At 42.4% G+C, this 14,626-nt stretch overlaps 1 protein-coding gene across 1 annotated transcript; it reads right to left on the bottom strand.

Moving 5' to 3' along the window:
• Nucleotides 1-433: 433 nt before the first annotated feature.
• Nucleotides 434-14,044, bottom strand: FUNDC2 (FUN14 domain containing 2). The gene is made up of 5 exons (XM_019716090.2): nt 13,814-14,044; nt 10,307-10,457; nt 9,404-9,479; nt 5,515-5,646; nt 434-2,547 (listed from the first exon to the last, which is right to left on the bottom strand). The coding sequence occupies exons 1-5, from the start codon at nt 13,944-13,946 to the stop codon at nt 2,470-2,472; spliced, it is 570 nt and encodes a 189-aa protein (XP_019571649.1). The 5' UTR covers nt 13,947-14,044; the 3' UTR covers nt 434-2,469.
• Nucleotides 14,045-14,626: the final 582 nt, after the last annotated feature.

Here is a 14,626-nt window from a genome sequence, read left to right as displayed (position 1 = left end):
GAACTCAAGGCCATTCTCATAGCAGCAGGATGAGACCAACCTGCAATACTGACCTCAGCCATGGCCCTCGGAGTCCCAGAAGTAGCCAGCTGGGCAGACTTCAGGAAGGACCGACAACTCGTTTCATCTATTACCTACCATTACAACCCACTCCAAGCAGCTTAAACCAACTTGCTAGTCTTCGTCGTCATCACCAATAATCAGAAAAAAAGATGGACAAAAGGCAACCCGCCACCTTACTGGAGAGACAGTCAGTGGCCCGTCCCCCTACACGCAACCCAAAGGTGCACAGGGCATTTCTGGTCGGTTGTATAGTCGACATCCCATTGGTCTGAGTTACATGGGTAGACTCCTCAAATGGCTGCAGCCTTGGATGCCATACTTGGCATAACCCATGTACCCAGGCATTAGAAGCAGAATGTGAAGAACTAGGGAACAGATAACTCAGTGTCTTTAATAAATACATTGGAAGCCAAAAGAAAAAGGAGAACATGTAAGATTAAGAGACATATCTAAATGCAATGTGGACCTGATATGAACTTGACTCAAACAAATCAAATGTAAAACTTGAAACAGGAAATTTTGTACACTGACTACATATTTGATGATGTTAAAGAATGATTAATTTTTTGGTACGATAATAGGGTATTGTATTTATGATTTTTCAAAGTTATTACCTTTCAGAGATATATACTAAAATATGATGAACTGATACATTTGGTATTTGTTTCAAAATAATTGATAAAACCAGGTATAATTTGATGATCATTGTACGTGGGTGGTGGATACATAGGGGTCGTTATACTACTTTCTCTACTTCTGTATATTTGAAAGTTCCCATAATAAAAAGTGAAAGAAAATTAAGTTCTTGTACAAAAATATGCAACAAAGAGGTTCATAGCATTATGACTGGAGATGATTCATACACATTGCAAGCAAAATAAGTTGAAGGAGAAAAATGCAAATGGATGAATTCTACAAAGTTCCACACATCTGGTAGCTACAATTTCCACATTCAATGCGTCATTCCCAAGAGAAATTAAAAGGCAAACATTTTAAAAAGAAGGCCTTAAAAACATACATATTTTGCAAGGAATCACTTGCAAGTTTAAGAATTAACTCCAAATTTTCTCAAAACTCTGTCTAAATTCTTTGGATCAATCCCTTTTCCAGACACCTTTGTATGAGGTCATTATTCATACATTCAACAAATACTGAGTACCTGCTAAGTGTAGGCCCTACGGTCATAGTGAACACCAAGCCTTGCCCTTCGAAGTGACTATTCTAAGTGCGGTGGCAGACATGGTATCAGGCCGTCACAGCAAAATGTGCTGATTGTAAGCATATGTGTCTATAAACTTTTATTTTAAAGAATAATTCTAAGAGTTAGGGTCATCATGAGACAGCAGATTACATTTGATGATGGAACTAATTTATTTCACATGTGCTACCGCCACCATTCTGAATTCTGAATACCTGGGATGCTACCTCTTTAACATTCTGGTTCAAATGTTATATATTTTATACTAACTGGATAAAGAAGTACTAGAATTGGCACAGAGGAGGTATGAGTACCCCTAATGTTTTGACAAGTAAAGAATACTTCACATTCCAAAGCTTAAAACCTTTTGTATGAAAAAATAAAATTCAAGAGCTTTGTCCTTCTCCCACCTAAAGTCACTTAGTTTACCATTAACAAACCCTTTGGGAATAGCCATGAATGAGATGCATTATCCTGTATGGTGGAAGCCCCCATGGATAATATGTTAATGCCCCGCAATGCTCCATTAAGTCTGGCCATCCAAGGCTCTATCCATTGGTTGATTTCCCTGAAGGCCTTCCCACCAAACACAATACCTTCAGCTCAGCATATATATCTGTAGCACAAACTCATTCTTTATTCATGTTTTTTTTAATTATAATACTTATGCTGCCATTTTTGTCAGGATAACTATAGCAGCTGTAAACACCTCTTTCTGTAATCTAAAACCAACTAAAAAGAAAGTAGACACCAAGATACCAATATCTTTCATGCTTAAAGGCAAATGTATTCGGTTCCTTTCTATGCAGCACCTATAAAGTATCTATCTATGTGCTTGGTACTTCTTTTCCAAATTAAGTTTGGGACAACCTTGGAGATTGCACTCATTCTCCATGGTGAGCCATCTTGCGCCATGTTCTGGTAAGTATCTTATGTAGGGGGAAAGGAACATTCTTGCTGACCTACAGATTACTCAAGTAGGGAGTGTTGTGGCAAGAGAGTTAATGTCTATTGTCTCTTCTATCGTGGTCAAGGTCACAGTAGGGCAGTATCAACTTGTACCAACAGATGCCTACAGACACCTAGATACGCCACAGCAGGGAGGAAGGCACAGGAGAAGAGGAGCAGGAGTAGACTCGATGTCCTATGATGGAGTGAAGAGGCTGCTAGCTGGAAAAACCAGGAATAATGGAAATGAAGTATCCTCCTTAGGATGCCATGCCAAGCAGAAAGCCTCCGAAAAATCCACCAGTCACTAGAACATTCTTCTTCACAAATGACACCACCTAGGAACAGAAGATAGCACAATGGGTTATTTTGCTAAGGACGTTATTATTAGAAATCATCTCTATGACCTATGCAAGCTTGACAATGTCAACCCCCTCACCTATTGAGTAGTTTTGCATTTACCCACAGGGCATGGGAAGCCAGGGACAGACTTACATGTGAAAATGAGCACTGGCTGCTGTGGGGAAGCTAGGACTACAGGGAGCCCGATGGGAAGAAGCACATAGATCAGAGGTGAGATGATGGATCTTTGGATCCAGGTGATGGCAGGGGTACTAGTGCACAGTGACCAAATCCAACAGATGTTTTGGAGACAGGACTTTGTGAACAGATGATGGGCCACATGGGGGATGAGGAGAAGTCAAGGGCAACTCAATGGATTCTATCTTTAGTAACAGAGCTAAGAAATCCGTCCCCAAGTTCACACATAGACAGGGAAGGACACAGTCCATGGGGCAGTGCTGGGGAAAGAGTAAAACTGCATTCAATAAACTGGTTACAGAGGCAAGTCACCATTTTCCATTTCACTCCTTCCATTTTCTTCAATACTTCGGCCTGTCCAGTGATGGCCACTCACTCTGAAGTCTCTCCTCCAAAATCTCTCCATACATTCATTCTATCCACCATGTGTCTGTTCATCTAGCCAGCCATCCCCCTCAGAGACCTCGTCTCAAGTACATGCTGTCAATTGTGATTCTCACACTTCAGCACATCAGAGGACGACTAACAGCTGAGCTCCTTATTTTCTTCCTTTCCCAAAGTCCCACCTCCTGTACAAGGCCCCACTCATCTGAGGCTGGGAGCATGCACATGGCACCCTTTGGCTCCCATGTCTGTGCTCTATAATCTCCATTCAGAGAGAACTTTGGTAAGTGGGTCAGACTCCCTCTTTCTCCCAATACAACCACCACCTTAGCACGTGTTCAGAGGGACACACATCCAGCATCCTGGCCCAATCATCTCTTGAACTGAAGTCCAATGACTTCATCACCCAACCACTTAAAGCCACTCACATCCTGCCCTTCCCCACTTACTCCATCCTCCTGGGACCCTCTAGCCTCCTCACTCCCACTGGGCCTATGTCTTCCTGCATCACCTTCCCTCCCCCGACTCGACTGGACCCCGCATTTCTCTACTAAAGGCACTGTCTTTTGCCATCTGCCATCAAGGGGAATGAAAAAAATCATAGGACTTCCTGACACAATTGCTTTCATTCATTATCTTTACTTTCCTACTTCCTACTCATTCCTCAAGTTGCTGTAGTTTGGCTTTCAACTCCACCACCCCATTAAAACTGTTGTCACTTAAATCACTGATGACTTCCTTGTCGCTAGATACTGAACTTATCATCTCCATTCCCCACTTCCCAAATGAGAGCATGGGCTCTGAGGAGGGAACCACTCTCCATGAGGCATGGGACAGTCCCAGGCCATGAACAGCAATACAAAAATGTGTGGAATAAACCAATTCCAAACCCTTTGGTTCGTTTAGAACAACTTCCCTCTGGGAGTCAACCCTCGGTTCTAATCAAACATTAACCTTATGCTTTTTGTTATACACATTTCCTGTATCACTGAAGAAGTTTTCAGCAATCATGTATTACTTTTATAAACATTTGAATAGTAAAATGTAGGCAAAATGAAAAAGTGTAACTTTCATAACCTTGAGCTTGACGAGGAGGGATGGGAGGAGGGATGGAAGGAGGGAAGGAAGGGGGAGGGACTATCTGTGCTCCTGGCTCCACAGATGCCACCTTCCATTCTGGGTAAAGGACCAGCTTTGGCCAACCGCTCGCCACCGTACAGTCTTTTTCCAGTCTGCTAAGTCATGTACCACTCATCTGCTTTTCAACTGCCCCAAATCTGCTGATATTAGTTGTCTCCTGGGATTCCTCTACTGTTCTCTTAGTTCTTGTGGATTTACCCTTTTTCATTTTGTTACTGTCACTTAGAAATATTTCAGAAGGAAGCTGAGATAAGTGCATGTGTCTCATCTGCTGTGTTTCACCTCAGTCCACCTACCACCCACTGCCTATTCTATTTGATTACATGACTTTCTTCCGTCTACTGAGTGTGAGTGCCTCAAGGACAAAGCCTATTTCAGTTCATTCGAAGTCCCTCCTCTGCTCTCAGTCTGCCCCTTTTCTCCATGAATCCAGAACTCCATTGCTCCAGGCTATGTAAGGTGCCAGGCAGCTGCTGTACTTTCTCAACACCTTGAGCCTGGTGTATTTCTCTCCAGTTCAGTGCACTTATTTCTTTGGGACATTTGACATATTTCTAAAGGTAATAAAGCACTCACAAAATACACCCTTTTAAAAGGTAAAATCTTCCTGTGCCTCCACTGCCAGCCAATATAATCTTACCTGGTTTTACATATTTGCTCAAGGGTTAGCAAACTACATACAGCCCACGGACAAAATCCAGCTGGCTGCCTGCTTTTAAAGTTCCATTACAATACAGCTGTGCCCACTTGTCTGCATTTCATCGCTGGTTATTTTCATGCTACAGAGTGGAGTTCAGCAGTTTTGACACACACCACATGGCTTGCAAAGCTGAAAATATTTCCCACTTGGCCCTTTACAAAAAAAGGCTGCCGACCCCTGAGCTACATATTCCACTAGTTTTGTGTAGAACAAGTATGGTCGTTTCAGAGATATGTGTGCACGTAGACAAAATAAGACAAAATGGTCATAGTGCTGTACAATCTACATCCTTATCGTCCTCCACACTTGCCACGCTGCCCTCAGCCCTAAGAGAACTAGTTCATGCGATGACTGACCCACATACAAGTACGTGCACATACCACTGTGCACTGTCACTCACTGACAAACATTTCAATGACCCAGCTTTAAAGAAATGCCTCTGACGTGAAGCTATTCCACCCCCAGCAGACACATTGGTGTGTGCAGCCCCGTTTCTGTATACAGGAAACTGCACATGCCCTTTGCACACCGCACGACTCACCTCCTCGGCTTTGCTTCTCATCTCCGTGGAGATCTGGTTGCTCTTACGGATCTTCAGCTGTTCCTTGGCTTTCTTCATGTCCTTCTCTACTCGCTGCCAGTCAACTTTGATGTAGCCAGTATGATTTGCAAGCTATAGTTTCAACAGCAGCAGCAAGAAAGAAGAAACACAGGTTTATTATTTGTTTTTGTCAGGATAAGTCCCTGAAGTACATTAGCGACAATCCTTCTGACTTCCCATTTTTGGGGACATCTGTCATCCAGCTCTTTGTATGACAGTGACATTCACTCAACATCTACTCAGAACCCACCCTATGTGAAAGGCCCAATGTCTGGCGCCGGAAATCGACAGCCTGCCCTTCAATGGCTGCTGGCAGTTCTTTTACTTTATTTATACTCTTACCCCTATCTAAAAAGTTTTAAGTTAGCTTAAAAATAAAATGGTAAAATCAGAATAAGAAGTCAACAGGTAAGGTGAAGAAATGAACTTTACAGCCAACGTAAGTCTGGGTTTCATGACAATGTGAACACAGCAAGGCTGTCAGGTAGTAATCACTGTTGCTCAGAAAATCTTCTAGTACATGGCCCCCCATAGACGTCTCACAAGCAACTTCATGTAAGGGGTTCTGGGAGAAGCGTACCAAAATATGCCATCCAGAATGTGTCTACTTCCCTTGGAAAAGACAGCAGGCACAAGCACTAAAACTCGGTGAGAACTATTTCATCGAGAATGTGAACTGGATAAGTGATTCGAGTATGCACTTTTTTGATGGATTAGTGTTATCCAAGGAATGAAGAGACGGATGGCAGCCCATCAATCAATCCTGTTCTCTGCAATCAATATTGCTTCCCTCCATCAAATTTTTGATAAGTCATATCTTCCTGAATATCTCAGAGTATCTAAAACTGAAACTCTTCTCCCCTCTATAGTATCCTGCATTGTTGCTCTTCCTCTAGTCTCTATTTTAGTTAATGGCGCCTCCAACTATCGTGTTTCCCTGAAAATAAGACTGGGTCTTATATTAATTTTTGTTCCAAAAGATGCATTAGGGCTTCTGTTCAGGGGATGTCATCCTGAAAAATCTCCTAGGGCTTATTTTCCGGTTAGGTCTTATTTTTGGGGAAACACGGTAAGTTACCCAAACAAGGCTGGAGGAAATATTTGCAATATGTATAATAAATAAAACATTAACAGTCATAAAAAAACATGAACTTCTAGAGATCGGTTAAGGAAAAAAACATTTGAAAACGGGCAAAGGCAACTGACAGAAGAAAGTGGCCAACAAAAGAAAAAGTTCAACTTGGCAAGTAGTCAAATAAATTCAAATTCAAATTAGACTTATAGCAGCAACAAAGTTCAACGTCAAAAATTGTACACTAAAGGAAGGTTCCAATTCCTTTATTCCACGCTGTGTCTCCCACAGGGCAGAAGAAATGGAACAGCGACTTGAGGCTACAATAAGAGCAGCTGACTGGAGAAACCAGAACTGTGTGTGTCCTGTTTGTCCTCCAGTATCACCCAGCCTAGACTCAAGGCAGGACTCAAAAGCACTGGACCAAATTCAACACACATTCATGATAAACAGTCTCAGAAAAACAGAACGGGAGGAGGCGCACTTCCTCCTCAACTTGATAAGGAGCATCTACAAAGAAACCTACAGCTAACACTGTACTTATTAGTGAAAGACAGTTTTTACCTAATGTTACAAACAAGGTAAAGATGCCTACGCACTCCACTGCTACTCAGCATCGTACTAGAAATGGAGTTGTAGGTAGTGTAATAAGGCAAGAAAACACCAGAAGAGGCATCCAAATCAGAAAGGAAGAAGCAAAATTGTCGCTATTCATACACCTTTGTCTACATAATCTCAAGGAACCCAACATGTTAAAACAAAGAAAAATTCCAACACCTAGAAAGTGAATTTAGCAAGGTAGCAGAACACAAGATCAACACACAAAAATCTATTGTATTTCCACATGCTAGCAAATTAAAGAACTGAAAATGGAAATAAAATTTATGATTTAAAATAGATGCAAAATAATTAACTACTAAGTATAAATGTAAACAATCATACATAATCCCTAAGCTGAAAACTACGAAATGCTGCAGAAAGAATTCAACAGTGACCCAAATAAGGGTACGGACAGGCCATTTACATGGCATGAACACTCAACATAGAAATGACCTCCTCTGCTCTCCAAATTCAGCTACAGAGTTATCACGACCCCCATTCTAGCAGGATGTTTTATAGATGTATAACCAAGCTGGTTCTAAAATGTGTATGGAAAGGAAAGGAACTATTAGGTTGGTGGAAAAGTAACTGTGGTTTAAAAGGTTAAAAATTGCAAAAACCACAATTATTTTTGCACCAACCTCTAGAAGAGCCAAATGCTTTTTTAAAAAGAACAGAGCTGGAGGACTCAAACTACCCGATTTTAAGACAGACTCTAATGCTACAGCAATCACGATAGTGTGGTATTGGAGAAAGGACGGACACACAGATGAATGGACTGGAATAAAAGGTATAGAAAAAGACAAGTCGATTTCAAAACAGGCACAAGACCTAAACGTCCCTGAAAAGGAAGAAAAGATGTTCCACATCATTAACTGTTCATTCTCTATCCACCCATTGGGAGCCAGCCTTAGGGCTGAGGACGAGTGCCCAAGGAAAGCCACAAGAGCAACTAAAGCTATGAGGTACCTAGGGATAGGAAAAGCACCGACGTACGAGATCTCTATGGAAAAATAATAGAAGTCTAGCAAAGACATTACTGTCCTACATAAATGGAGCGAAAGCCCATGTTCACAGACAGATGACTCCATATCATAAAAGACATTAATTCTTCCCAAATTTCTCTACATGGTTCCCAGGCAATTCCAATCAAAATTTCAACAGAATTTCTGAGACTAACTGACAAGCCTGTTCTAAAATGCAGACAGACAAGCAAAAGTACCAGAACAGCCCCAACACTCCTGAGGAGTACGTGGGAGAACTCGTCTTACCAACTATCAAGGCTGAGCAAAGGGCGACATTCGGCCAGTGTGACAGAGCAGACGGACTCTTATCAGATCCACACACACACGGAGATGGAGGCCGCGCTTCCAATACTGGGGAAAGGAAGCCCGGTTCGTGAAATGCTGCTGGGACAGTGATCAATGTGAGAGAAGGGAAACTGGATCCTTAACCCCTGATGTCTACTCCCACTGTCTTCCCTCTGGTGACAGATGACATGACTCCGGTGTCCCACATCCCTCGCAAGGAGGCATCGCTGCCCTCCTGGAGTACCTGACCCACACAATACCAGAACCCCATGTTGAGTCTTTTCCTGGAGGTCCCAAGCAGCAGTGGTTTTTAAAACTCCCAGGTGATTCCATGTGGAGTCAAGCTTACAAATCAGTGCTACGGTACAGAGCAGCCTTAGAGAACCAGCACTCACTGGTGCTAAAATAAAGTCCAGGCCAAAGAGACAGCACAGGACACCTGTCACTTAGCCCTCATTTCTCTTCGACTGCCCTGGGGTCAATGTCCCCTATGGAAGAGCTGGCTATCTTGTTGTACTGGAATAAATCCTATCACAGGGCACTTACATCACACTTTGTATTTTTGAAATCACATTTGCTGAATATTTCAACTGGTTTTAAAAACCCTGTAAAGGTGATATGATAAGGAATATGTACTTAGGTCCCCATGTTATAAATGACAAAATAAAATGCAACTGTTAACTCATGAAGTTTGACTCAAACGGTCCATAGCATTTCAAACAGTACATAGAAACAAGTGCAGAGGCTATTGTGGTATAACAGCCAGGATTGTATCACAGCTCCTCCCAGTACATCCCTAATAGGCGAGCAGGATTTCCAAACACCTAGAAATATTTCACATACAGACCTGAAGGAGAAAAAATCCACCGCCCACAGCTGTTGCAGCCAACTTTCCAACCTTCTGGAATATGAAACCTGTGCACCTACAAAATTCAAACCAACATCAGACAAGTGTCAGGTACACAGAAACAGTTGTGAGATATGTATATTACTCAGCCATGAAAAAAAATGAGGAAATCCTACCATTTGCAATAACATGGTTGGAGCTAGAGGGCATTAACTAAGTGGGATAAGTCAGAGAAAGACAAATACTGTATGATCTCATTTATATGTGGAATCTAATTAAAAAAAAAACTCCTAGAAAAAGAGATCACTGGAGGGGGAATTGGAGGAAGGTAGCCAAAAGGTACAAACTTGCAGTTATAAGACAAATAAGTACTGCAAATGTCATGTACAGTATGATGACTACAGCTAACACTACTGTATGATATACAGGAAAGCTGTTAAGACTGCAAGTCCTGAGAGTTCTCGTCACAAGGAGAATTTTTTTTTCCTTTTCTATTGTGTCTATATGAGGTGATGGATGTTAACCAAACTTACTGTGCTGATCGTTTCACAATATATGTAAGTCAAACCATCATGCTGTACCCCTAAACTTATACAGTGATGTATGTCAATTATTTCTCAATAAAATGGGGAAAAAAGAGGATAACAGTACCAATTTCAGAGTTGTTGTCAGAAAGAAATGAGGTATCTACATAAATACTTGAAATAGTACATGGCATGTAGTAAATACTATGTCTGAGCATTAAAATACCATTTTAATGTGACGTTAAGTAAATGCTACACATCATGTGATCTATTTCACAGAAGTCAGTGTGTTTCTACAGGTTAAAGGAGATGGTTTCTAGAACCACAGTACTAAATCATGCAAAAAAAAAAAGACACCAGCCATCTTCACAGCACTTACCATCCCGTGACGCCTCCAATTAACAGCTGGGTGGCGACGCTATACTTTTCCACTGACGGCCCCGATTCCTGCCCAAACAGTTTGCGCCACCACGGTTGCTTTTTAGCAAATTCTGCAAGGTCCAGTGGCTCAAAATTTGCCTCAAAGCTTCCTATAAAATTAAGATACTTTGTAAGAAAAGAGTTACTTTTATGATCAATCACTACTTTTCCTAATGAAATCAAGAGATTTTTAAATAAACAGTTGTAATAAAAACCTCCAAATATTTTATTCGATTTTAGGTAGTTAATTAACTGAAATTCTGACTAGCAATTTTTGAAAATCAGACTAAAATCAACTAATGTTTCTTAGAGGGAAAAAACACAAACCTAGACAATTGAGACTCAGTGCCCTAGTCCTTCCTCTCAAATTTAAAAACAACCAAAAGGACCTAGGAAAAACTTCTAGTGATACCCGAGAATGCATCTTAAATGAAATGGATTTTCTTCATTTGCCTCTCCTTTACAGAAGTAACTCAATACTATTCGATGGCCCACAGATTCACAAATCATCAGTCCTATGCGGATTTCCAGAGAAGATAAGAGGTAATGTTTCATCGAGCTCTTACTATTTACCATGTGCTAAGCAATAAACATATGTATCTAACTAAATCCACAGAACAAGTAGGTACAATACAAGATACTATTTATTAACCCCATTTTATAACTAAAAAATGGAGGTTCACAAGTGATTCACCCAAGAAGGGAAAAAGAGTTAATAAAATGTCTAATCCCTTTCTCTGTAGGAAGATAACATAGGGATAAATGTAACGAAAGATGTGCAAGACCTCTACCCTGTAAGTGACAAAATACAGCACAGAGGAATTGAAGGATTACTTGATTCGTGGAGATACATACTTTATGTTTCATGAGACTCGATATTTTCAAGGTGTTCATTCTCTATATTGATCTAGAGACTCAATATAATCCCAATCAAAAAGCACGTTTTTATCTAGAAATTGACAAGATGCTTCTACAATTTATATGGAGATGCAAAAGGCCTAGAGTATATTGTTCCAGTTACTATGGCTACACAACAAATTACCCCCAAAACTTTATGGAGCGAAACAATAATTTATTATGCTCTCGGACTCTGTGGATCAGAAATTCAGACACGTTACAGCATTGCAGCTCATCTGTTTCACGATGCCCGAGGCTTCAACTGGAAGACTTACAATTACAGGCAGGGGTCTGGAATCGTTTACTACAGTCCCACATACAGGCTGACCCTCTATGTGGGTTAGTGGGCTTTCTTAAAGCCTGGTGGCTAGGTTCAAGGGTGCCGCCTATCCCTAGGGAGACAGTGAGACAGCAAGGGAGCTCGAGGGCTAGGCAGAAGTTATGTTACCATTTAAGACCTAGCCTCGGAAACCATGCATCGTTACTTCCACCACATTCTGTTGGAGCAGTCAAAAACTCCCACTCAGGTTCAAGAGCGCCTCACTCCGTGGAAGGAGTGCCAAAGTCACACTGAAAACAGCATGTGTGCATTGGAAGATAGTGCTGCAATCATTTAGGAAAATACCATGTGCCACAAGTGGGCAAAGCAATTGTGGATAAAAAAGAACAAAGTTCAAGGAATTTCAAGACTTCTTACGAAGCTACAGTATAATACAGCTACCTAATTTCCAGACTTACAAAGTCAGCATATTTGACATAGTGTAGAACTGACCTAAGGATATACAGACATATAAATGGAAGAGAACACAGAGTCCGAAAGTAAATCTACACAAATAGTCATTTGATTTTCACAACATGGCACCAAGGTAAACAATGGGGAAAGTTAAGTTTTTTTGACAGATTGTGTTAGAACTATTAGGTGTCTGTAACAACAAAAACAAAAACCTCAATCCCTACGTTACATTATACACAAAATATAATTAAAGAATTAATTCACGATGAATTATAGAGTCCAATTTCGCAGAACCAAAATATGGATGTTTGAGGAACTGGGTCTTCTATGGCCTCACAAGTGGTTACACAAAAAATTTTTTTTCTAAAATAACGAAACATTACTGCTATGTTGAAGAAACTCTCTCCCTGGGTTAAATAATATCACTGAAAACAAGAATGAGTTTTGAGTTTTGCTCTAATGTAATTTTACCAAGCGCCTTAGTTCAAAAGGGGGCTCCAGTCCAAAGGGGGATCAAATTAGAGATAGTCAGTTCATAAAACTTTATTCAGTCATTCAACAAACACTGCTAAGCATTATATAGGCAAAAGTAACTCACTACTCTTCTTTATAGGCCCAGGAAATCAATGATCACAGTATTATGTGACCATAACTCTGATAAAGCTTGAAATTCATGATGCCAACCTCAAAATTTCTTGCAACAATTTCCTCGTTGCAAATATTGATCAACCTATACATTTTAAGGGAACGAGGGCAGTCTGCTCTGCAGGAAAATCATTACATTGTGTATTCCAACACCTGAGTCACATACATTCAGTGGTGTGCTAGTAAATGTTTAACCAGTTTTGGGGGAGGGCTGATTTGTAGTGTATGCCAATTTCCATGGTGTGTTCACTCATGGTGAGTGTGACATCAGTGAATTGTGACATCATTGGTCAGAGTTGGGGAGAGATGCACAGTAGCACTCCATACTATGTTATTTCCACCACAGACACAATACATGCAAATAACCTCAAGAACCTAGATAACAGTAAAACATGGCAAATAATAAAGGAAGTGATGAGTTCTGAGTTTTTTTCACTGCCTTTGTTTTTAACATAATGTACGCAATTTTAAGTTTCTATAACTGAACTTCCGATGGTGGCTCTGTTTAGCAATCGGATCTTGTAAGCAAGTACTGCATTGAATACAACCATGACGCATCTGGCAGAGAATTTATCATTTTGTATTGTAACTGTCCGTCTATCTTTCTGTCTCCCCCACTGGACTATGACTTATAGTCACATCTTTCTGTCTCCCCCATATGACTTATAGACGTGCTCCACCGCGTATTACACTACTGGGGATCTTCCTTTGACTACACCGACTAAATAAGACTCTTTTCAAAGTACCATCCCATGTGTACTAGTCTTTGAAAACCATCAGTAGTGCAAGGGGAGGCGCTTTGCACACAGAAGGACACTTGCCAGGTGTTTGAGAAGAACGTCCAAAGGGATAAAGAAGGCACCTTAGTCTCAAAGTTCCAGAGCGCTTCCGAGAACTGGGACGGAATGTCTCCGGGATTAGGCAGCTGGGGTTGAGGGCGGCGCCGGAAGGCTGAGTGAGCCCAGCAGGAGACAACACCACGGGGCAGTTGGGCCCCAGCCTGGCGCCTGACCTTGGCCGGACCCTGGGGGCGGCCGGACCAGGGGCGAGCCCCCGGAGCACTCCCCGGTCCTGCGCCGCTTGGGCTCCCTGGGGGCCTCAGCCGGGACAAGCTGGCGCGGAGCTCTTCCCCTTCCGCAGCCCAGGAAGGCGGCTCCCCGCGACGCCTGCGGCGCGCGCGCCCGTCCTTACCTTGACTGGACGCGGCCATTTCGGAGAGCTTGTCTCGCGATGACGCCCGCTGGAGCTCGCCGCGGTAGGACACGGAGGAGCGCACTGGCGTCGGCGCAAGCTGGTTTCCGGCACGTGGGGTAGATGTTTCCATTCCCACGGCGGCAGCGGAAGAGGGCGGGCTGGGCGCAAGGAGGTCACTCCCCACCCCCGCGGGCAGCTGCGTCACAAAGCTCCGCGGACGGAGTCACCAGCGCCACACCCAGCTCAGCTGACGCGCCCAGACGCGCCTGCGCAGAAAGCCTCGCCCGGCGGAGCCTCTCCGCGGTCTACGGGTGAGCTGGGTGCTCACGTAGTAGGGCGCTCCTGGGCCGTGATCGTGACCCGGCCCTTCCCTAATCAACACTATTTACCTATTCCTCTACTAAAAATAAAGAAAGCCGGCTTGTCATGTTTGTTCATCTAAACATTGAGCAAGTATGTATCAGTGCCTGCTACGTGCCCGACGCTGTTCTAGTGGAGGAAGACAGACATTTAAAAAACATTTAAACAATTACAATAAGAGAAGCACTCGGAAATGAAAGAGCTTCCTTCCCAGCGGAGCCTTTTAACCACGTGCCAGGGCATAGCTCTCCAGTCCACCCTTAAGCTACTCCTGTCGCTGTCTCCGCATTCCAGTTAATGGTAACTTCACCGCTCCAAAAACCTTGGTGTTACTCCGAACTCTCAAAGCCCACAAATCCAATTCATCAGCAAACCCCTAAACTCTACCTTCATGCCGTTTCTCACTCCTCTAGTGCTACCGTCTTAGTACTGGCCACAATCATGTCTGAC

The sequence above is a fragment of the Rhinolophus sinicus genome, chromosome X (genome assembly GCF_036562045.2).
Source record: "Rhinolophus sinicus isolate RSC01 chromosome X, ASM3656204v1, whole genome shotgun sequence".
In the NCBI taxonomy this organism is placed as follows: Eukaryota; Metazoa; Chordata; class Mammalia; order Chiroptera; family Rhinolophidae; genus Rhinolophus; species Rhinolophus sinicus.
The sequence above is the reverse complement of the archived record's forward strand: the minus strand, read 5'-3'. Positions and strand labels throughout refer to the sequence as shown.